Below are 24,621 nucleotides of genomic sequence, written 5' to 3' on the forward strand. Positions count from 1 at the left end.
GGTTAGGGTGGCCATACAGAGGGATCTGGACCGGCTGGATTATTGGGCTGAGGCTAATCGTATGAGGTTCAACAAGGCCAAGTGCCGGGTCCTGCACTTGGATCACAACAACCCCAGGCAGTGCTACAGGCTCAGGGAAGAGTGGCTGAAAAGCTGCTTGGGAGGAAAGGATCTGGGGGTGTTGATTGACAATAGCTGAACATGAGCCAGTGTGTGCTCAGGTGGCCAAAAGGCTAACAGCATCTTGGCTTGTATCAGGAATAGTATGGCCAGCAGGACTAGAGAAGTGATTGTGTCATTGTACTCAGCACTGGTGAGGCCACACCTTGAATCCTGTGTACAGTTTTGGGCTACTTATCATAAGAATGGCATTGAAGTACTAGAGAGAGTGCAGAGGAGGTGATGAAGCTGTTGAGGGGCCTGGAGCACAAGTGTAATGAGGAGCAGCTGAGGGAACTGAGGCTGTTCAGCCTGGAGAAAAGCAGGCTGAGGGAAGACCTTATCTCTGTCTACAGCTACCTGAAAGAATGTTGTAGCATGGAGGGAGTTGGTCTTTTCTTCCGAGTATCAAGTGATAGGACAAGAGGAAAGAAATGGCTTCAGGTTGCACCAGGGGAGATTTAGATTGGCTATTAGGAAAAAAATTCTTCACGGGAGGGTTGTCAGGCATTGGAACAGGCTGCCCAGGGAAGTGGTGGAATCACCATTCCTGGAGGTGTTTGAAAGGTGTTTAGACGAGGTTCTCGAGGACATGGTTTAGTACTAGAGCTGGGTTATGGTTGGACTCGATCCTGAGGATCTCTTCCAACCGAAATTATTCTATTCTATTCTATTCTATTCTATTCTATTCTATTCTATTCTATTCTATTCTATTCTATTCTATTCTATTCTATTCTATTCTATTCTATTCTATTAACTTGGGGAGACACTGAATATAAGCTCAATTACTTTGAGTTGTTGGGAAATACTTAAAAAACTGCCATAATCTGAAAATGTGCGGTACTATGAAAGATGCCAAGTGTTCCTGTTTACTGCTATATTGTCAGCTGCTTTTAAAACCTGGCCAATACTTAAAAAGTTGTCATCTGTTCTGCTTTGCATGGTACCGATGATACACACCTAACTGCAAGTGTGCTAGAATCAGTTCCTACTCTGTTCTTGGCTATTGTGGATGTTTTTACAAAAAAATACTGCTTTCATAACATGAAACTGCCTGAATAATGCAGGGTATTTTATACTTCTTGAACCTAGCTGAGCTAGAATATAAAAACCTGAATAAGTTAACCTGCAAGCCAAATGAAAATGTGATAAAGTCTTACTTTCAAACAAACATTCTTATTTTAAACTGTTTGTTTCTACGTTAAATTCTGCAAATTGGGAAATATACTCAAGTATCTTCTAGTTAACTTTGAAGTTTGGATGGTTTTAGTGGCTTTGAAATTTTATTTCTTAAATTCAAACATTTAGCATTGTGTATGATGGACAAACTAGCCATGGTATTGAAATAAAAGTGCTTATTAAACATTCTTTTCTCTTGCAGACTAATTTTAACGTGGCAGTTTTAAATGTTGGTGCTCCTGCAGCTGGAATGAACGCTGCGGTGAGAGCTGCAGTGAGAGTTGGCATAACTGAAGGCCATAAAATGTTTGCAGTCATTGATGGATTTGAAGGTTTTGCTAGAGGGAAGGTCAGTATTACCTGTGTGGATTACATAGTAGTAGGTACCTCGTCCCACATCACCACCTTTGTTTATGTTCTTAGAAGGTATATTCTGTCATTACAGTTGTGGAAACTGATTCTCTTAAGTTCTTTTATTTCAGAAAGATCTATAAAACTGAAATTGTAACTATTTCTCAGCCATTCAGGTCTATAGATTAATTTATCTGAAGTATTGTTGATCACATGCTGCAGAGCTACAAAATCAGTTTAGCTGAATCCTACCTTCAAACTTTAGTCGTTGTTTAGCATATGGTAGGTTTTTCCACAGAATAACAGGACTATCGCTGATTCCGTGTTGTTACATCTGTGTTTCTTTGCTGTAAGACAATTTGCAGTGCTGCTTGTTGAGGAAGGAAGCTTTTTTTTTTTCCCCCAAGTGGGTTAGATTCTTCTTTTTCCCAATTTTAAATGCTAAGCATCTGTTGGTATGCTGAGGAGAAACTGGATAGAAGATTTATGATTTCTATGCCTAGCTGGAGCCGCAGGTCCCAAAATTAACTTCAGAGACCTAGTTCTAGATATTTGTGTTTCACATTCAGTAGGAGAGGATGTGAAAATAGGATAATGATATGAAACAAGGAGTCAGGCAGGGTTCATCATGATCTGGAGGAGGAACGAACAAATAGAATGGAAAGGGATTGTAAGAACTCAAGAGAAATTCAGTTAACCTTTTGGTGCTGTGTTCTTTCTTTGACAAGTTCATTTTTGGTAGTGTCTGTATCCAACAATTTGTTCCAATGCCTTTACATAAAGTAGTACCTGATGTTTGCTGCATGTCAAAAGATGCAATTGGATAATTACTTAACACCATCTCCTTTTATACTTTTATTCAAAGATAAAGGAAATCAGCTGGGGAGATGTTGGAGGCTGGACTGGTCAAGGAGGATCAATTCTTGGTACAAAACGGTAACGTCAGTATTTTGCCAATTGATGGGATGAATTCTAGTGTTTTACATAAGCAATATATGATTTCATGTGCTTTTTCTTCTACAGAATGTTTAAGTGCTCTTTTTTTTAAAAAAATGTTACAGTCTAACTGGATTATCTTTATAGTACTGTACCAGCTCTGAAGAGAGAATGAAAATGGGAGTTGGAACCTCAACTTGAACATTTCCTGGGGTCCTTTCACTTAACAGGATTGCAAACCTGTAGTTTCTTTACAGTTGACATGATTCCTTACTGGTTGTCAGGAATATTTGTATGGATAAATATGTAAAATGAAAAATATTGCATTGCCCGCTCAGTTTTCTGTTTCAGCTTGTGATCAGTTCTTATTGCTGCAGAATCTGTAAATTGTTTTCATTTTTCTTCTGATTTAATAATTTTTAGTACTCTTCCTGCAAAATATTTGGAGAAGATTGCTGACCAGATGCGCACTAACAACATTAACGCCCTGATGGTTATTGGTGGATTTGAGGTACACTGAAATGTTTAGTTGTGTCTGAGTAGAAATCTTAACAAAAGGATTAGATGGTTTAATTTTTACCCAATCTTCAGGTACAGTGCATTTGGTTATAACTATATTTGATACACAACAGAAATAGTGTTTAGGATCGGAAATATTGTCTATCAGTGATTCTATGGAAAGCTGACATTCAAGACAGTGACTACTAACTGCAAAACAGGATATGCTAAATGGATTAATAAGGTGAGATAACGTGTTGGTATTTTTATATTAAAAAAAAATACATTGACCTCAGTAGTGCAAGCTCCAATCTGTACTGTATCAATACTTAGAACATACTTCTGGAAGTCTTTGACCTTTAATAGTAGCTACACTGTGGTTTCCCATTTAAACCACTCTTTCTCACACAGTGAATTTCAAAAGCTTTAATTGATCTGGAGAAATATTTTTTTCTTCCATGTTTCATGTAAATTTAATTTTACCGAAATAATTAATTTTTGAGATCTTAATTCAGGAAAGTATTTCACCGGCTCTTCTCAGAGAAAAAGATACTTAATACTTCTTGATAAAAAAGAAAGAATCATCATTTTTTTCCAACATGTAAGGTGTTGCCCTAGTTCAGGAATAGTAAAATTTTAAATGAGCAGTAACTGCACCTGAAGTTTGCAGTATGTTTATGTTGTACAAAGCACTTTGTTCTGTCTAAACTATATATTCCCTTGAAAATGAATGTTCTATTTATTATTTGTTTTCAAATGTCTAGCTGTTTTTAATGTTTTCTTTTTTAATGTATTTGTGTTAGATTTTAGTGGTTCCTTATTGTTTTGACTTGCTTAAGTGTGCTGTGGTAGAATTTGGCTCCCCCTGTGGCCCTTTTCGTTTTATCACTCCTGCTTTGCTCTTATTTTATTCATCCTAATTTTTCACCCAATGCCTGTGCCCAACAGGCTTACCTCGGACTCCTGGAATTGTCAGCTGCCCGAGAGAAATATGACGAATTCTGTGTTCCCATGGTTATGGTTCCTGCCACTGTATCCAACAATGTACCAGGTTCAGATTTCAGCATTGGTGCAGATACTGCTCTGAACACTATCACTGATGTAAGTCTATTCTGGTGTGTGCACTTACTAACAAAGCAGTTGTGGTTAAAACTGACAAAATTGGCTAGAATTGGATATTTTTATAGACCAGAACTTTGGAAATATAATCTGGTAAATTATACAGCTAGTTAATATAGCCACATTCATGATACCTTTTTAAATAAGAGAAGGTTTAAAATCTCAAATGCTCCTATTAGATTTTCTCTGAAACTACAATGACTTGTGAATTTGCAAACTATAAAATCAGATGGCATATATTGATTATATATCTAAGAAATAAACCTAAAGCTAAGACTTGATGGTCATTTGATGCACTGCAGAGAAAAAAATCCCTATTATATGCATCAGTATACCCAGATGTGAAAAATGATTGCTGTTGTTTTCAGAAAGAGATCCTTGTTTATATATGCAACATCTTTATTTCTTTAACAGAGACTGTAACAGAATCACAGACTGGTTAGGAGATCATCCAGTCCAACCCACCTGCTAAAGCAAGTTCACCAGAGCAGATCGCACAGGAGTGTGTCCAGGCAGGTTTGAATGTCTCCAGAGAAGGAGGCTCCACAACCTCTCTGGGCAGCCTGTTCCAGGGCTCTGACACACTCAAAGTAAAGAAGTTTCTCCTCATATTCAGATGGAACCTCCTGTGTTTCAGTCTGTGCCCGTTGCCCCTGAACCCATCGTTGGGCACCACTGAAAAGGGACTGGTCCCATTGTCATGACACCCACCCTTGAGATATTTATAAGCATTGATAAGATCCCCTCTCAGCCTTCTCTTCTCCAGGCTGAACAGACCCAGCTCTCTGTCTCTCTTCATAAGAAGGGTGCTTTAGGCCCCTAATCATTTTCATAGCCCACTGCTGGACTCCCTCCAGTAATTCCTTGTCCTGCTTAAACTGGGGAGCCCTGAACTGAACACAGTACTCCGGATGCAGCCACATCAGGGCAGAGTGGAAGGGGAGGAGAACGTTCCTCGACCTGCTGGTCACACTCTTCTTAATACACCCCAGGATATCGTTGGCCTTCTTGACCATAAGGGTACATTGTTGACTCATGATGAACATTTTGTCAACCAGAACTCCCAAATCATTCTCTGCAATGCTGCTTTCCAGCAGGTCCGCACCTGGTGCCTAAGGTTATTCCTCCCCAGGTGCAGGACCCTGCACTTGCCTGTATGGAACTTCATCAGATTCTTCTCTGCCCAGTCCTCCAGCCTGTCCAGGTCTCGCTGAATGGCAGCACAGCCTTCTGGTGTGTCAGCCCTTCCTCCCAGTTTGGTATCATCAGCAAACTTGCTGAGGGTGCACTCAGTAAGATCCATATTTCTCAATAACAGCAATTACATGCCTTCTACTAATAAACAGATTTAACAAAAAAAAAGAGTTGAGACATATTGTGAAGTATTTTTTAAAAAATCAAATCCATTAATACGATGTAAATTAAAAATGGATTGATTAATACTAAACTCAGTTGGATAGAGCATTATCAAACACCACACAAATGAAATTATTAGGCATGCACATTTACAGTTCATCTGATTCACGTAGGCAATTCTGTTTATATATATTTTGACATAATTTTGTCTGTGAAACAATAACATCACAATTCCTTCACTTTTTTTCTTTTCAACACAATCTGTGGACACGCATGTACTGCAAGTACAGTTGCAGAGTGTCCATAGTTTGTATGTAAAGGGTGAGCATCATGAGGATGGAGCCAGGCTCTTCTCAGTGAAAACCAATTATAGGACAAGGGGCAGTGAATACAAACTGGAACACAGGAGGTTCCACTTAAATATGAGAAGAAACCTCTTCTCAGTGAGGGTGACAACACTGGAACAGGCTGCCCAGGGAGGTTGTGGAGTCTCCTTCTCTGGAGACATTCAAACCCACCTGGACACCTTCCTGTGTAACCTCATCTGGGTGTTCCTGCTCCAGCAGGGGGATTGGACTGGATAATCTTTCCAGGTCCCTTCCAATCCCTAGCAGTCTGTGATTCTGTGAAAATGCAGCAAAGACCTAATAAAGCATTCGTCTTCAAAACTGAATTTATATTTTAAGAAACAGAATTATTTCATAACTTCTTTACTGAATTACAGTGAATTACCATATTATATTACAAGTTCCATTTCCTGATTTTTGTTTTCAGCCATCTTGGAGCCAGAATATAGAATTTTTTCATTGATTGTGCATATTGGGCTACATTTAAAGAACTGAAAAATAACAAGCATGATGCTCATGTAAAGTGGGAAAAAAATGTCAAGTTGCTTTTGAGAACAAAATGTCAGTTCTATCACTTAGATATATTTGAAGATCTTGATATTCTTTTCAGAAATTTGAAGGATTCCTCAAATACTACCAACTTCAAGAGCACAAAGCCAGCATCAATATTTTTGTCTTCAGCAAAATAAACCCTTCAATTAGGAAATTTCAGTTTTCTTAACTATTGTCTTGAAAAAGATTGTAAGCTAACTAAAAGTTATGTTGAATACATTCTTTATAGACAACGTAGGTTATGCATTTTGATGTTTCCAGTTCTGGTATATAAAAATATCTCTCCAAAATGATTGGTCACAAATTAAGGTGAGTAAAATGACTGTGCATAACACCTACTTTTCTTCTTTTCTTTTCTTCTTAATCTTTGTTTACCTAACTGGCTTCTTTTTATAGGTTATTTCATGCAGAGTGGGATGTATCATAGTCAGTCTCTCCTTGTTGTGTTTTGCTTTATCCTTAGATTTCCAGATATCATCCGTCTCTATTAGATAATAACTAAGATGTCAGTATCTCCATATTTTCAGTGCAGCAGTGGAAAGTCTTTGAACTAGTATTTTTTTTACTAATAACTTTAATCTTCTTTTTGTGTTTTATTTTGCCTAGATTTTTCTCTGGAATAAATATGAAATGTAATAGCCTTGCAAGATTTAGATTCAATCCAATGGAAAATTAAATTTTGTTCAGTTTTTTTGGGGGAAGGAGCAGACTATGTGTTGTGGGAACATTTCTGCTTAGAATCATTTGGGTTTTTTTGCTCTGATTGTTTGAACTTGATTCACTAAAACTGATAAGGAAAAATTTATCCTTTAATTCCTGTGTTGCATGTTCAGATCAGGTGCAATAGGGAAGATGCCCCCTATTAAATGTGACTGAGAGACTCAGTACAAATCATATAATTGACTGTGGTAAATAGAAGTAGCAAATGGACATCAATGTCCATTTTATGTAGTTTGTAGCATTTTTATTCCTGTTGCCATTATTAGGTGAATAAATGCATCATAGTTTTCAGTGCTCTTGGATTAGTACTTCTTACAAAACCCAAAATGTCATCATACTTAGTTTTTCTGTGGTACTGTTCTTACTTCTGTGTTCTTCACAACTTCTAGTAAGGTAAGTACATTTCTGCTGGGTGATGAGGCCTTGTTAGTGTTTGGCATTACAAGACACTTCTCAATGTTAGATTGTTTGAAGCTAGTCTAGGGGGGTGTAAATGGCACCTTGAGACATTTGCAGATAAAATGTGTTAAGATGCTGTATTTAGAGAGGAAAATAATAAAAAGCAGCCAAACAGATACATAAGTTCTGAATGAGAGATTTCCCTAAGTCATAGATAGTGGATGGTACATTTCTCAATAATCAGAATTTAGATTCTAAAATAAATTCTGTGACCCTCTTGAAATAATCAATTTTTCCATTTTTGTTTTAAAATACAGGCTTGTAATCAGTTAAATAGTAGAATTTGGTTTGACTTTTGAGGAGTGTTTTAAATTTACCTTATGCTGTGTTTTTCACTTCAGTTTTCAGAATGTTAGTGAGAAAAATTGTCAATGAAAACTCCACAATATAAAATACCTGGGGAAAGCTGGAGGCTTCTGTACGTGAAAAGGGTATGCTTAAGGCTTGTATATCTAGATATATGAAATAAATTGTTAAGGATTGCAGGATAAGAACATGAACATTGAGTTTTCTGTGAAAAGAAGCATCAGTAAAATAACTACCATAATAAAAATACCTATATTCTCAACTTCATGTTTCGAATCCAGTGAAATGAATAGAATATTATTCTAGATAGCAGACCCCTGGAATGTGGCAGCAAAGGAATGTTAGTTTTCTTCCTACATAACCATGAAGGACAGAAATTTATTTTTAAAATAAAGTTGGATTACTTAATATTGATCAAAAAGCGGCATTAGCAATACATATTGCAGGTGGAAGTAAAAAGCAGAAACCTACTCTAATTAAGCGGGATGAATAAAAAGTTAGACTGTTTTAGCTACAGAACATGGAAAGAGAATGGAAGGGATGAAAACTTGATTTGAAAACTCAGCCTACTGATGGGCTAAAGGAAGTTTTAAAGAGGAATAAAGAAGACTTTAAAAGGAATAAACCAGAACAAGGTATGGAAGAATATTCATTTGGTTTAGGAGACGTGGAAGTAAATGGGGAAATGAAAAGGTATCAACTAGAGGTGGAGAAATATAGAACCTGAAAAAGGAAGATGCTGGAACTCTCTAATTTGTTTCCTTGAGAATCTGCCTTTTCCTTTCATCAAAGGGAAGGAGATACAGGTTGATTAATTGGTTTTGTGAGAAAAAGCAGAGTGAACAGCCACAAGAAAACCCTTTTTCACTGAGGAATGAATGAAGAAGCTACAGACCCCTGTATCCTCCAAGTACTGGTGCTTGCAAATGTGGCTCCGCATCAGTCTGAACTAGGAAGCTGAAAATTAACCTGGCCAAGTAGCTGCCTGATTTAAATGATAATCTAGTTCAGTCCTAGCAACAGCTGGATGTGGAGCTGGGACAGTAAATCCATCCCTTTCAATGGCCATTTGCATTTAGATCAGCATAAAGTCAATGAACCACAGTCTTTGCTTAACTGCATGTATTTTTATAAAGCACCTTTGGTTATAGCAATACCTTTTTTAATAACACAAATGTAATAAAAGGGTGTGAAATGACACAGTACAGTATCCCTTATCCTACAGTAGTACTTACTTTTAAAAAATGTAAAGCAATTATTAATACCACCAGTCATTTGTTTAACCTTTAAAATTATTAAGTGGCCCTTTATTGAAAGCATTTCCATATTTTGCTGCAGTGATGCAAAGATGTTGCATACAATGATCTAATGCTCGTGCTTGGTGAAGGTACAGTCTTTGGATATGTTTGCTGAAATCACTTGCATCAAATATAATGGCAATATTTAATGCAAGTAAAACATATCTTAACTGCATCTTAATATATCATGAATGCAGACTAACCAATTGTGTTAGTTATTGCTCTAAATCTCCTTTCAACTTCATTTCCCAGAAGTCTCAATATAAAGCTTCTTAGAGAAAGTCATGTTTTGCAGATCTCCAGGAAGCCATGTGGTTTTACCAAACCACTGCAAGCCGGTGTATGCCTTCATTTTTTAGTAGAAATTTAAGTTCAAAGCTGAATTGGACTAGGCAATTAGTGAGGTTTTCTCAGTGAAGTCTCATCCACTCAAAAAACAAGTGAGAAACAAAAGCCCTAAACAAACCAACCATCCATTTGTTGCCCGTCTGGCTATACAGCTTGTGAGAGCTACAGGTCTGAAAGTTGCAGTCTTTTAGAATGAATTTCAGACTTAAACTGGAAATGCATCCTAGCACTGAGCTTAATTGGAAGTTGCACTTATTAAACAGATAAGTAGAGACTGACTTTAGAAGTCAGGTTGCACTTTGTGCAACTGCTGTCATATGGCCTGTCCTCTCACTGAACAGAATTTGTTTTATTTAGGAAAAAAGTCTAGAGGGCAGAACTCTTGCAGATGAATTTTTTTTCCCATCACTTTATCCCAAATTATTACTTATGTCAGTCACTGTATAGATACTTGTGGAGATAGTGTAATAGCCATCTAATAATTTGATCTCCAGTAGTTTTGCTTCTCTGAACTGATCTGAGAAATTGAAAAGATGAGACTTCTGTGAGCATCAATCCTTTCTGGTAGAAAAAGATTAAGAAAAACATAACATACTATGTAATCAGGCTTTCTTGTGGAGAGTCATTACATAGGCAGTTAGAAAAATTGCCACACATCATGAGAGATGATAATTAGTTCAGATTAGGAAGAACTGGAATAACGTAACTAAAAAATATGTTTAATGACTTAAACCAGCTGCACAATCTTAACCTTAAAGTATTATTTTGTAAACTTTAAGTATTATTAGAAACACCTAGTCCTTTTCACATAATTATTTATTTTGTAGTGTTGAACTATACTTGCAAACTTTATTAACTCATCCAAGTTTCTTTTTTTTTCTGGGCCTGTGTCCAGTCTGTGTGTGTAGAGGCAGATGTGTGATGTTGATAGAATCTTGGAAGGCAAAGGCAAAAACTTCTTTTCTCTTTTCTTGGTGGAAATAGGTGTGTGTCTTGACTTTATAGGCTAACATAGTCTTAAAATAGCAACTTTCTTTAAGCATTTCCTTCAAATTATAGGTGTTTTACCAGTTAACTTTCTAAACTCGTTAATATGTATCAAACTTCGTTCTTTAAGTGGTTTCTTGTGGAATGATTTCCAGTCTACCTTTCTGCTGTCTTTTTCTGTCTGACTGCCGCAGACCTCTGTGCTGTTCACACTCCACCTTCACTCTGTATTAACCTGCACTAATGTTCTGCATTTCTTCAAAGAGCATTGTGCCAATGCAACCCCAGTGCACTGTTGTGGTATGTACAGGAGATCCCCCCAAATAATCTCACCAATTGTATTTACCTGGGCCAATGGACAGCCAAATTTACCATCACATGCAAGGAGTCGTTAGCAGAGCAATCCAAAGAGAAGGATTGTATCACTCACACTTGTACCACTGCTCCAGGCCTATGAAAGTTGTCTGCAGCTACACGAGGCACGTTCCCGCTTTGAGGAGTTTTGCGTTCCTATCTGTGTGTTGCCTGCAACTATTAGCAACAATGTGCCAGGGACAGACTTTAGCATTGGTACTGACACTGCCCTGAATGCTATTGTGGAGGTAAGACTGTGTATCTTTTAGAAGTTAAAATGATAGAATGCCTAAGATGAGGATTTCTAAAGACCTTGAAATGTCTGGTTTTCTAAAATAATTAATTTACTGTGTTTTTTGGTTTTTTTTTAATGTTTTATAGCTAAGAAATTTTCCAAGACTGATTAAAGATTAACCTAATAAAAATTAATTATGTTGGGAGTTTAATTCTTGCATGAGTGCTTAGGACGTTTGCTCTTGAGCTTAAAATATTTTGCTTGCTTGGATTTTTTTTTTTTTATCATCCATAGCTCTTCAACATTGCTTAGGTGAAAGAAGAAAGCACATATTATATAAATAAATGCCACTTTATTGCATGGGCTAATGACTGAGTTCAGTGCAGCAAAGCATTTTAAGTACATGGTTAACATAAAACACATTAATAATCCCACAGACTGCATTAGGCTTAACATATATTGTGTATAAATACATGCATAGTATAAGCAATTAAATCTGTCACTGATGCTGACTAGTCTGAGGCCAACACTTGCTATGAATGAGTTTTCCATTTCAACCAGAACAGTTTTCTAGTTTTAGTCTGCCATAGCTTTTTCCCTTGGGTACAATTGCAACATGAACTCTCCAAGTTCTTTACGATCCTATTGAGTTTGCCGCAGCTGCAGCAAAGGGAACCAAGTTGGGGTCTAACGCAAACAAATGAGCAAACCTCTGAACAGCTTTGGGTTTTATCAAACCCCTCTTTATTAATCCACATAACTAATTATGAAGTAACTAGCCAAAAAAGTCAAAATAGAGATCCAGGGGGTTGAGAAATGCCAGTTTGTTTTCCTGCTCTGATACAGTGTTGCTTGTTTATATAGAGTGAAAAAACTCCAGTAATTGCAAGAGTTGTGTCAGGATATATTATGGCTTGGTCTTTGGGTGATGCAATACAGCATCCTTGAGGAGAAGACGACCTAAGATGTAGTGTGGGTAAACTGTAGGAATACGTTCACAGGCAGGACTCAGATCCTTTTACCCCTGTGTTAGCTGCTTCCCTGTTTCCTACTTCAACATATGTCAGACTAAATCTGCTAATAATGACTGATAGCACTTCTAACAGGGATGCACCTGTAAAAGTGAACACATGAAAGCACAGTTGGAAAAAATGAACGTATATATTGCTGCTTCCTCTTATTTCACGGTTTTTATTATTAATTTTAATTGCAATTTGTACAGGCTTCAATCATGCTCTCAGTAAAAAAAAAAGTATGGTTGTATCTATTGATATTATCGTTGTTATTATTATTATTATTATTATTATTATTATTATTATTATTATTATTATTATTATTATTTTGTACTAAAAATATAACACTGTTGTTATGGTTAAGTTTTGAATATCAGATTTCTCACAACACTGGCTAAGTTTGTATGAAAGCTTAACTGGCAATGGAATTCCAAAGTGTACTCCAAAAAGAGCCACCATGTCTTCATGTTTAAAACTTCTGAAACGTGCATCAGGCGTTTGAACTTTGGCTTTGCTAACATGTGGAGTAGTCTATGAATTAATGATTTTTCAAAATCCATCTCTGCCATTTTTGTATTTGGGTATTTCTGTCATAGTCATTCGGAGAGAGTAAGAACAGTAGAAAGCTTATACCGTGTCTCTTGTATGGTCAAGAATAGAAATCCTTCTGAATAAATCCCAAGTGAGTAATCTCGAAAGCATCTAATGATTTCCATCCTTGCTTAGAGTCTTTCAAAAGGCAGAACATTTCATTCTACTACTAGCAGCTGGAAAACTTTTTTAGAAAGCTTGGCATGTACAGATCTTTTAAGTTTCTCAAAATAAAGGAAATCCTTCTAATGGGTATTTATCTCTTCTGTGTCTAAAGCCAAGATTTTTTATATCCTAAGCTAAACACATGGTATCCATCCAGTTCCAGGCAGCTTTTTTAAAATGAGTTGCAATAGGTTCAGTGCTGCATTTGCAACTATTAATAGTAATGGGGATTTTTATAAATTTCTTACCTTTTACCATATGCCAGATGCTAGTATTGTGCAAATAATCTTATGAAACCACATCTGGAAGGGGAAGGTAAAACGCTTGTGGACATTGTGAAATCCAAGACAGGTAAAAAGAAGTGTCATCTTGAAAAACTGATGAAGTTTAATGTCAGCTTTTGTGATGTAGTTTTCTTACGGGGATACTTCCTGCTTAAGGAAAACAGAATGTCAATCCATATTCTGAATAAATTCATGTCACTTCTGCTCTTATGTGTGTATATATGGGTGTGTGTGTATACACATAACATGCCCATATTCAAATACATAAATAAAGTATGTATAATTTAAATTACGTCTGTATTTTGGTAGCTGGACTTAAAAAATGCATACTGTTTTTAGTCCTTCAGTACATTAAACCTTCTGATGTTAGAATTTCTGGTCTTTTATTATTTTAAGTTTTCTCATGTATCAGTTAATTATTCTGTGGTCTGTTAGGTATATGTTTAAAGACCACTTTGCTCACAGTATTAGTTTCAGCCTCCAGTATTATTTTTAGTTAGCTGAATGAAGGTTTGGTTTTAAATATCTGTGAAACAGAAATACTTCAAATATTACAGCATCTGCAGTTACTCATTCAGCAAATCATTAAGGCATAGGGGTTTTTTAACGTTACCATAATTGGGGTTTCAAAATTATGAACTTCTCAGGTATTTTTATTTCCCATTTTTACTAAACAGAACTGGTGTAAGGACATCAGTTTTGCACATTTCTTCTTGTCACTAAGTCTGGTAAAATGTATTTATTTATTTTTAAGACAAAGAAGGAAATAGTGTCTTTCTATTATTTGCTTTCTGATGACTTCAAAATAACTTTGAAGGGTAGAAAAACTCATTCTAAGAAGTGAGAGCTTGTCAAATAGCTTTTTGAGTATTTTTAAAACCTGGAGATGCATAGTAACCTAGTTCCTAGGTTTCTGCATTTTCTTAAGTTTCTATGCTTTCCCAAGTTTCCTCAGTCCTACCACACTGGAGATTTTACCTGTTATTTTCTAAGTCTCTTAGGCAGCTCTGATAGATACTGGTGTTAATTGATGGCATGTAAGCAACAGGTCTGTTTGTAGAGAGCATGTCTTATGCTGCTCAGAGTAAGATGCAAGTGGAGATCGCAGTCTTCTTATAGTAAGTATGTACCTATTAATAGAAATTCAAAAACATTTAAAAAAAAGCTGCAGAAATTCCAGAAAGAATTATATTTATGTGGATATCATTATTGGAAAGTAAGCAATAGGGTAATACATGCTCAGGACTTAAGAAACTATAACTGTTAAGTGTGGTTGGGAATGTGGTGGATTTTGAAATCATTGCTAAGAAGAAATAAACCCTTCAGTAATTAATAGAGTTAAAGCAAAGAAGAGAAACTTACTCATGCCAGAGCTGGTTAAAAAGCTCCTTTATATACATTTGTAGCTCTGTTAAAAAAATGACAACTTTTAATTCTGTGCACAAACCAAAATTAATTCCTGCTTTACTATTTGCAGGAAGCAAGTAAAAAGAGTTGATGATAGCCAAACATTTTCCTTTTGACTATGGTGTTCAATGTATGATTTAGAAGAATTACTTTATTTGGTTATTGTTATAGTTAAATGGGTTATGATATGTTGGAGTTTTTAAGGATGTATTTTTTATAAATTCCTTAAACTCTTTTACCAATAAGTGACATAAAGTTGCATGACCTATAAAACCAGAAATTTAGACTTTTTTTGTTTAAACCTGCAATATCTCATCTTTGACTAGACGTGTGATCGCATCAAGCAGTCGGCCAGTGGTACCAAGCGTCGTGTGTTCATCATTGAGACCATGGGTGGTTATTGTGGTTATCTGGCTAATATGGGGGCCCTTGCAGCAGGAGCTGATGCTGCTTATATCTTCGAAGAACAGTTTGATATTCGAGAGCTCCAGGTATAAAGCATTAGAAATGTTTTCCTTCTTTTTAAGTAGATCCTAAAATAGTTGTACAGATATAGCATAATGTGTATATTTGAAGTAGATGGCTCATGTTACAAAAACCCATAAATGGTTAGATTGTATCTAAAAGCTACATTTTTCAGTAGCACTTTCATATAATGCTGATTCTTATGCCCTATTATATAAAGGAACATATACCACTTATTCTTGGCATCAGATTCAGTTAACTGGCAAAATTATTGTATTAGTTATTAAACACTACTAGGTGAATTGTTTCATTTTTATTCTTATTCAAATTACATGTAAATGAACAGACCCAGGCAGTTAAAAAAGGGGGGGCGGGGGGGGGGGGGCGCAAAAATAGAGAAAAATAAGAAATACCTTTTCCATTGTGCTAGATGGCTATTCATGTCAGGAGTTAACAATATTTAAGGTGTATTATATACTGACCTTGATATCACAACCAGAGTATGTTTGGAGATGTTACTAAAATAAAGATCTTGGACTTTAAGGATTATAGATTAGGATGTAAGATGATAATGGAACTTATCTACTATGAGGCTTTTACACTTCTGAGGCAGTTGGTGCTGGCTGCAGTCATGGACAAATACAAGCTAAACAGATAGAAATTTCCTGAAAGGAAAAGAAGTGTGAAATTAATCCCTCCCCGGTCTTTTCTCAGGGGTGTGTACTCCTCATGTCGTATATGGGAGCACCAGCACAGCAGTACATGCAGTACATCACTGTGTCCCTAACATGACTTAGTCAAGGACTGAGACTACGGGCAAGATATGACCTTTTGTGGCAATTTCTGTATTTTTATCTAGATTGACATTATCCAAATTGGTGCTATACCAGTATAGCACACACAAAATCAACTTTGTGTTACTATTAAAATCAGTTATTTGTGATGTGGAAGAAGTTAGTTTTATCCCTAGATTAATCGCCATACACAGTATATTGTCTCGGATCTCAAAAAACCTGCTGATTATTTGAATTTGCACATAATATTTGATGAGGAATATGTTAAAGAAGTTCTCAGGATGTGCAGGTACCTTAAAGTTGTTTTAGAGTTCTGTATGGCTTGTTAAAAATACTTCTTTTATTTCGAGGCTAATGTGGAGCACCTGACTGAAAAAATGAAAACCAGTATCCAGCGTGGTCTAGTGCTGAGGTAAGCAAAAGTAGTTTGAATAGATGGTGTCGTGTCAGTGATGCTGAGCACTTCCAGCCAAATAGGCTGTTTTGCCATTTTTGGAAACACTCTTAAGTCTATATTCCTTGATTGTGTCTCTAACATGAGATTTTTGCTAAAGCTGTATCTCCAGAAGGCAAGTCTGGGAGCTGTCTGGATGCCCTACAATCTAATATTTTGTTCTATTTTCTCATTGGCTTTGTCTTATAGATTCTTTCTTACTAAAGATAGTGTAAAAGCTAGCATACATGTGTAAAGATATTGTGTGCCCTTTAGTATGAAAATCCTACTTAGAGTTTAGGAAATAACGCAGAATAAAATATCTTTCAAAAATCAAAACATTTAAAATATGTTGATTAGCATGGTCTGAAATTAAACCTTCTTAGGCAGCAGCAATCAGACTGTAGCTTCTCTCTTGAACATCTATTTGAATGCCGAGTAGCGAAGGGCTGAAGAATGGAGACCAAAATAGATTGTATGAGGATATCTTTGTTCTACTAGTTATATGACTACAGTGAAAAATATGCTGCATGTATGATATTGGTAAGGAACAGCCTAAGGTGTTATTCATTATGCATGCTTTTATAAAGGGCAAAATGGATGTCGATGTCAATGACTTTTTGTTTTAATGCAGTTTTTCCTCTGCGTAATGTCAGACCTAAAATAATGTTTTTCAGTACCTTATTCAACAAAGGATTCCAAGTGACCTGCCAGTGATGTCAGCGTAGTACAAGTAATGCAGACTTAAAAATCATGAGCATGTTACATGAAAGTGAATGTGTGTAATTAGATGGAAATATCCAAGCCATCAGTACTGGTATCAAGAAAATGTGAAAACATTTGTCATTCAGTAGCTGTAATGGCATCCACTAATTAACAGTAAATTTCCTAACTGTATCTGGCCTTAATTGTTACAGAAATGAGAACTGCAATGAGAACTACACAACTGACTTCATTTATCAGCTGTATTCTGAAGAAGGAAAAGGAGTGTTTGATTGTAGAAAAAATGTCTTGGGCCACATGCAGCAGGTGAGAATGAACTTGAAATTGCAGACAAAAGTAACTTTCTATAAACAAATATCACACACTATTCAAGCATTTCAAGCCAGTCTGATTTGGAGTTAAACTAAAAAAAAAAGTGTATGGATTTCTGTTCCTTGGTTACTCAGAAGTTTTTGTTGGGATTGTATTTTATTGTAATTCCTTCTTAAAAATCTAGGAAAAAAAGCTGCCTTAGATTCTTAATGATTTTCATTTTTATTCCTCCCTGTCTATATTAATAAACAACTACATTTTTTAATAGATAATACAGCTATCTTATTATTATTGTGATATATTATTAGAACACACCTGCCTATCTGTAATGTATCTGGTTTTTGAACCCTGGAAGAGATGAGATTTCACTAAGAAAATACATGCAGGTAGATTGTTCTTGTAGAAGAAACAGTAGTGAGCTACTCCTTGTGGTCATTGTACCTTGCATCTCTTTATCTCACTATACTGCTTGTTAGTGGGCAAATAATGAGTTTCTAATTTGGCTACAATAACCACCAGGACTGAGGTAGAGTAAAAAATCTATGAGGAGCCAAATTTCTTAAGTACTAGTAGTGAAACGACTGTCCTTTTAAGTCATTTTAAGTTGTATGTATATTCCTCTTATATATTTTTAGATTATTCAACACTGAGGTGGGTACTTTCTGCATAAAATGTAACAAAGTTGATTTTGAAGGTCAGGACCAGCATTAGTCAAAGAATCTATTTGGAACCACTTCACGTATGATTTCAGTCCCATCTGCTGCATTGAAAATGGATAGAAAAGTCATACGGTATATAACATAGACAGAGAGTTTAAAAAAAACCCTCATAACAACACTTTTGTTTCCAGAACTATATAAAGGGTGCTGTAATACTTGGAATGAAAGAAGAAGAAGAACAACAAAAAGAAATAATGCAATTACTAGTCTAAAAGTCCCAGTGCAGCTGTTATGTACACGGCACTATGGGCATCCCCCTTCCAGCTGCAGGAGCGCAGCGCTTCCAGCTGTCCCGGCTGACAGAGTCAGCACCTGTGTTGCTGCAGTTTCCCGGTTGATGTTCTGCTGAACCCAGGTTGCCCTGTGGCAGCTGGGCAGCCCCCCGTTTATCTAAGTTAAAAGAGTCATTGATTCCATGAGAATTCTAGAGGTGTTTAACATGAATTTTAAATGTTTGTTTTAGCTTGATTCGTGCAGTGTGGTTTTTGGTTTCTTTGTTTTCCTCAGTAGGGGAAATGGAAATAAGAGGTAGAGCAGGCCATTAACAGAGGTGACTGATAAAAAGACACAAATACTGGTTCGATAACTAAACTAACCCACAGTTAAATTTTCACACAGGGTGGTGCACCTTCACCGTTTGATAGAAACTTTGGGACAAAAATATCTGCAAAAGCTATGCAGTGGATCTCCAAAAAACTGAAAGAAACCTACCGAAAAGGTGCAGAAATATTTGGTGCTCTCTTGATAGTACTGTCTTTCATTGTCTATCAGTATGTAAGACTACTGTACTATGTAAATGAAAGTATATTTGTTTGTTAATCAAGAGGGAAAGAAGTATGGCAACTATGTTTTTATTACTCAGTAGTGCCTTACTGTGCTTCCTGCTGTAAGATGATTTCCCCTCAAGGGAAGTCAATAATTCAGATAGCTGTTTTCTTATCTTCCTTTTAAAAAATGCCAGTGTGTTTGCAGTTTTTCATGCATGAAGGAATTGATGGTTATATAGTTACATCTGTTCTTCCTTTTTGTTTCATGGTGGCTTCATGGGAGACAGAAGAAGGTAATATATCTTCTTTGGGAACTTTTGTAAAGTGTTATTTACTAAAATCTAATTTAAAATTGGATGTTAAAATTCTGTTTTATTGTTGCTTAATTGCACTGCATTTTCATTGCTAATCACCAAAGCCAAATCAAACAAACAAGGATCTTCTAACCCTATTAAAGTACTAATTGATGTCTTATCATTACATGAAATATTCAGTAATTGGAATTAAGCTACCATAAGCTTCCTATTCAGTTTAATTACAGAAAAAGAGTGTTTGCCCTTACAAGTGTAAGAAAGATCCTGAATTATTTCATTCTTTTAGGAAAAGTATTTGCCAATACTGAAGACTCAGTTTGTTTGCTGGGAATGCGTAGACGCAACCTTGTTTTCCAACCCGTGGCTGAGCTTAAGACTGAAACAGACTTTGTGTACGTATACGCTGCTTACATTTTAAACATCTCAACACAGGCTTCCTTTCACCACATCAAACGAACAACACAGCGTGTGCCAACTGTTTTACCCCACTTTTGTCTTTGGCCTGCATTCAGCCCTTTGGTTGTTCACTTTTCTAACAATGCCCTTCTTGCTTTGTCTTCCTTATACATGGAAGTCTCTTGTTATGAATTCTAGGACTCCATGGAGTTTTTAAATAACTTTCTCATAATTATCTTTGTTCTAATGCCTAGAATTACTTTACTTGGGGTACTGTTTAGTGGGGCAGCAATTTGGTATTATACTTACCTTTAAAGAACATATTTTACAGTAAAATCTATTAATTCCTTTAGTATTCTCAGTATTCCTTTTGGGTGTTTACATCCCACCATAAATGTCATATCTGATCCTGTTTATAAGGAATGCAGTTACTGTTCGCGTTGTCAAATGACCTACAAAATATGTTTGTTGCAGCTACCAAGTAAATCACCTTTTTTATTTTTTTCCCACCACACACCGGCCTTACACAGACACAGGATTCCCAAGGAGCAATGGTGGCTGAAGCTGCGACCACTGATGAAAATCCTGGCCAAATACAAGACTAGTTACGATGTCTCAGATTCCGGCCAGCTGGAGCACGTTGCTATGCACAGCCCAAAGGAAGCAGAAACCGGAGCCATCTAAAGAGATCACTTTTAGATTATTGTCATAGATGCACATTGTGAGTAACAATGCTTTAGAATCGTTACAGCTTTGTTTTGTAACATTTAAATTATTGTACCAGCACTTTACGTGAAACAAGACAGTCACACAGATTTTGTCCTGTATTTGTGTTATGTTTGAAACAAACCCTTAGCATCTAATGGAGAAGCACCATGTACTGATACTGCCCTTTAACAGTAAGTGCAACACGGTTCTATGCACTCTGTAAGTTACTCATCTACTGCACTTTGTTTCAGAGTACTTACACCCCAAAAATACATGTAGATGGCTAGCTTTGTGTTGAGTTACAGGATGTGCTTAATGTATCTGAAGTGAAATAAAGTACTGTTGCAAACACCATGTGTGACTTGTCAGAAATTGTATTCACTTGCTGTTGAACAATTTGGGGGATTAGTGCTTCATGAAGTACGTACAGTCCAGGGAGGGAAAAAAGCACCTCCCCTTTTCTTTCAGTAACCATGCAGGGAGTGTCCACAGCTGGGCAAGCTCTTTGTTGTTGCTCTGAATCCCTTCCCCTTATACAGGGCTCATAAAAATATTTTTCAAGAAAAACAAAATAAAACTTCTTGACATTGAGAAGGGCATAATCTGGTCTTTGCTTCATGTTTCCTTTCAGATTCTTCAAAGCTATTAAAATAAACTCAATGATGAAAAAGGGTAAAATTGATTTTTCAAATTAGTCTGACAAACACAGCCAAAGATGCTGTTCCTGTTAATTGGACCTTGACAAAAAATTAAATACTAGACTGTGTCATATCAAAACATGACTGAATGTTGCCCAGATTGGCAAGATAAAATATACTGTACACTGATTCATTAGTGATTTGCAGCCTGTGCTGCAGTTCACTACAAACTTGGCTTCATGGGGAGTAAATTATGCTGTCCTAAAGCTCCTCTACCTGGTGGCTCATGCTAAGGAGGCTGGAATCATCACACTGAAGAATGAAATCTGTATGAGAGACAGTTCTTTATAGATCCAACAGCAGACATAATTTCAAACAAACACCATTTAAAACTCTAGAGTATTACATATACAAAAATATTAATTTATATAGTATTCATATGCAATTGGGGGAGTGAGTCTTCAGTAAAATATCACGTCTGTCTTTGCCATAACAGCAAATCATTCTTGCTCTCAACTACTGGATGGTTAGAAAATTTTTCACATAGTTGTTTAACGGACAGCTTTTAACTGTTTTGTTGGTCGCTGTTCAAGGCGGCAATGAACACAGAAGTTGGACCATAGCACGTTAAAAGTTACTACAAAAAAACTAATGATGTAGTCACACAGACTCGCTGGTTCTGTATTAGCGTGCATGTTCAGCAGCAATTCATCTTTTGACCCATGAGGGATCTTTGGTGATATCTGCATTTTCTGGGCCAAGTACGGCTTGACCACGAGTGCTCTTCCCAGCTGCAAGATACCTGCAAGAAAAAAACAGTAACAAATGAGAAGCTGCTGCATTCAGGTATCCATAACTCTGCTATTCAAGTTAAAAATAATCCCATCTCAGGAAGAAATGCTGTTTGATATGCACCCACTGTTTGCTTTTACAGCATCTTCTGGATTTGCAGTGGTTTCTCCCCAGTCACAATACAAGTCTCCTAAGCCATAGCCCTAACTCACCTTTCCTTAACCTTGTATTCTTCAGGAGTGGAATCCTTAAGTCTAAAAAATATTACAAGTCTAGAAGAACCAGCTCACATAGCCAGGAGCTGGATGGCTGAGGTTACTGTTTGTCCAGACAGTTTCTGGACCCTTCAAAAGTAAAAAATCCCACAAACTCAGAATGTAGGAAGTTACATCTGATGAAATGCAATAAGCAGGATATAATTAACACCTCTCGTTCTAGGTTACAAAAGCAAGTAATCAAAATAGTACAAAAGGCCGAGGGAGGAAATTCAAGAACTTTGTATTACGACAACTTTAACAAGCTGTTTTCTTCTTCAAATTAGGGTTTTGTTCTATTTTTCAGGTAAACATTTTCCTAAATTGAGCACTGACTTACTTGTTTGATACATCAACCAGGTTATCACTGTTGACAGCAAAAAGTTGTTCTCTGTGTGACTGCTTCATTTCATCAGAAATCCCATACAAGAAATGACCCATTCCTAGAAAAAACAAAACCAGATGCTGCATTGGTGACTGGAACCTCAATTACAACTATTTAAAGCACGAAGGAGTGCAAACTCCAACAGAGATGTGTGCTGGAGGGGAAAAAACAGAGACTACCACTGGACCACTATTCTGAGACAATATCTGCCTGTCAATCGAAGGTCAGAACCAGGTATATAATTTTCTGAGGTAGTAAGAGTTTCCGATTTAGGAAAAAAAAAATATTAATATTCTATTCTGTCAAGTGATTAAGTTTGTCAAAAATCTAAACGTAATGGTGGTCTGGAAAACCTAAACACCCTAAAGTGATTCATTCTAGAGAGTCTCAGTAGTTTTTAACAGCATTTCAGCCAAACTGCATTTCATGAAGCTTCTAGTCTTATTATGGTTTATAACAAACTCTTAAGTTTGCTATCAGCTGTAACATACCTGCAAGGTCTGATCGCCTTTTTGTACTACACACAGAAATCCACGTAGAAATGCATTAATGCTTTTGTTAGAACAGTTGCCTACAGTATTCCAATATTCTTATAGGTACATGAACAACCAGAGAACTCCAAAATAATAATGGAAAAACTTTCTGGCCTGCAAATAATCAGAGGGGGAACAAAGCAGTTTGGGAGGACATCTGCCAACTGGGGCTCACTTCACAGCTGGATACGGCAGCTCAAGCCCTTAGGCAGGGCCCAGGGATGACAATAAGTGGTAGGAAGGGGCAGGTATTTCTGCAGCAGCGTCCAGGCCTATTGAACAACGTTCCTCTGTTCAGTGGGTCACTGAATTTGCCATAGCTCCGTCCAAACAGCAGCGTTCAATATGCACGCATTTCACTCGTATGCATCTAAAATGGATTACTCTTTTCTTAATTGCCCAGAACAAAACCAAGTTCCTTAAGATTCATGTTAGGTTTTCTTGTTTAATAAGTTAGTGTTAATGTAAGTACATATTAAAATCATGCTAATTTTAACCTTATAATTCCTTTATGTATAGGAAGGGAATGTATTCAATAATAGCTTAGAAAGTTTTGGATTGAAATTAGGCTGAGAATAGCAGAGGAATAAGCAAAGAAAACAAAGCAACATGTGAGCAAACTAGAAAGGTGTGAAGATGCTACCAAGCCATCATAACAATGCAGATATATAACACCCACCCCCATAGCAGACAGACTTCTATAATTCTTCAAAAAAAGTACACATGAAAGGTTAGAGACATTCATACATAGACCTATGTCAGGAAAATAATCTTTCCAACTTTTTCTTTAATCAGAAGACCAATATTTCCTTTTATTTGCTTGCATTTAATGCCCTTTCCAAGCCTAAAGTTGTTTCTTCAATCTACCTCCATCTCCTATCTCCATCTATATTCACCTGACGATAAGGAACAGCATGAAAACAAAAACTTCAGTAGAGACTGAATGCATGAGGCGTCTCTGAAAGGGAACAAGAGGAATTGGCTGCTTTGTTGAAACTGCAATTGTCTTACATCGGCCAACAAATTTTGTCATGTGCAAACTATCTTATTCACTTTAAACTTGAATAAAAAACCACACTGGCCACACTGCGAGACTGGTGAGAAGATACCTTTATCTGAAGGAGCTATTGGTGCATCTACAGCAGCAAATACTGCTAGCTTAGCTTCATCAATATCCTGCTGCGTGAACTCTCCAGATTTGGCCCATTCGACTGCTTTCTCAAATGTTTTCAAGGTCGTTAAGGAATTCGGGTCTCTTAGAAGGAAAAAAAAAAGCAAAATCAATTACTTTAGTTTTACAAAATTAAATACTGTCATTGCTTTGTTCTAATTTCACTCATAGTTTGCTATGCCACACAAACATACATACACGGGGATTAAACAGAATGATAAACTTTGTTTACAAAAAGAGGTTTTGAGGTTTGGTTTGGGTTTCTTTTTTCAGAAGAAAGAAGTGTTGCAAACCAGGCATATTTTGAATTTTAGATAAATGCTGCAAGTTCAGTTGCCTAAAAGCAGTTCCCAGGCAGCGCATAGAGAACTGGCATTTAAAAAGATGGTGAACCAGCCCTATTTTTACAACGTATTACCAATTTGCTACAACAGCTTAGTAAATGTAACTGCCATTAATATCGACAAAGGTAATATTTATGATATCCCGTATCTTCTTGTGTTTCCTGCTACACCTGTTCCTGCTCCCTGCAAAACAGGTGCAACAGGTTAAC

General features: G+C 36.6%; 2 protein-coding genes across 4 annotated transcripts in view; one reads left to right on the forward strand and one right to left on the reverse strand.

Moving 5' to 3' along the window:
- PFKP (phosphofructokinase, platelet) overlaps window positions 1–20,649 on the forward strand; it is a 50,429-nt gene extending 29,780 nt beyond the window's left edge. Inside the window, exons 14-24 of one of the 3 annotated variants that reach the window (XM_065050510.1) lie at window positions 1,541–1,687; window positions 2,555–2,625; window positions 3,049–3,136; window positions 4,072–4,224; window positions 11,065–11,217; window positions 14,991–15,155; window positions 16,274–16,335; window positions 17,274–17,385; window positions 18,729–18,828; window positions 19,478–19,583; window positions 20,118–20,649. In XM_065050510.1, the coding sequence (XP_064906582.1) occupies window positions 1,541–1,687; window positions 2,555–2,625; window positions 3,049–3,136; window positions 4,072–4,224; window positions 11,065–11,217; window positions 14,991–15,155; window positions 16,274–16,335; window positions 17,274–17,385; window positions 18,729–18,828; window positions 19,478–19,583; window positions 20,118–20,271 (1,311 nt within the window). In that variant the 3' untranslated portion in view covers window positions 20,272–20,649. The remainder of the gene's footprint in view (window positions 1–1,540; window positions 1,688–2,554; window positions 2,626–3,048; window positions 3,137–4,071; window positions 4,225–11,064; window positions 11,218–14,990; window positions 15,156–16,273; window positions 16,336–17,273; window positions 17,386–18,728; window positions 18,829–19,477; window positions 19,584–20,117) is intronic. The other 2 variants (XM_065050508.1, XM_065050509.1) reach the window with 2 other exon arrangements.
- A 609-nt stretch (window positions 20,650–21,258) lies between these two features.
- PITRM1 (pitrilysin metallopeptidase 1) overlaps window positions 21,259–24,621 on the reverse strand; it is a 28,290-nt gene continuing 24,927 nt past the window's right edge. Inside the window, exons 25-27 of the mRNA XM_065050506.1 lie at window positions 24,007–24,152; window positions 22,320–22,422; window positions 21,259–21,735 (exon numbers count right to left, since the gene is read on the reverse strand). Of these exons, the coding sequence (XP_064906578.1) occupies window positions 21,642–21,735; window positions 22,320–22,422; window positions 24,007–24,152 (343 nt within the window). The 3' untranslated portion in view covers window positions 21,259–21,641. The remainder of the gene's footprint in view (window positions 21,736–22,319; window positions 22,423–24,006; window positions 24,153–24,621) is intronic.

This window comes from Columba livia, chromosome 2 (genome assembly GCF_036013475.1).
Source record: "Columba livia isolate bColLiv1 breed racing homer chromosome 2, bColLiv1.pat.W.v2, whole genome shotgun sequence".
Taxonomy (NCBI): Eukaryota; Metazoa; Chordata; class Aves; order Columbiformes; family Columbidae; genus Columba; species Columba livia.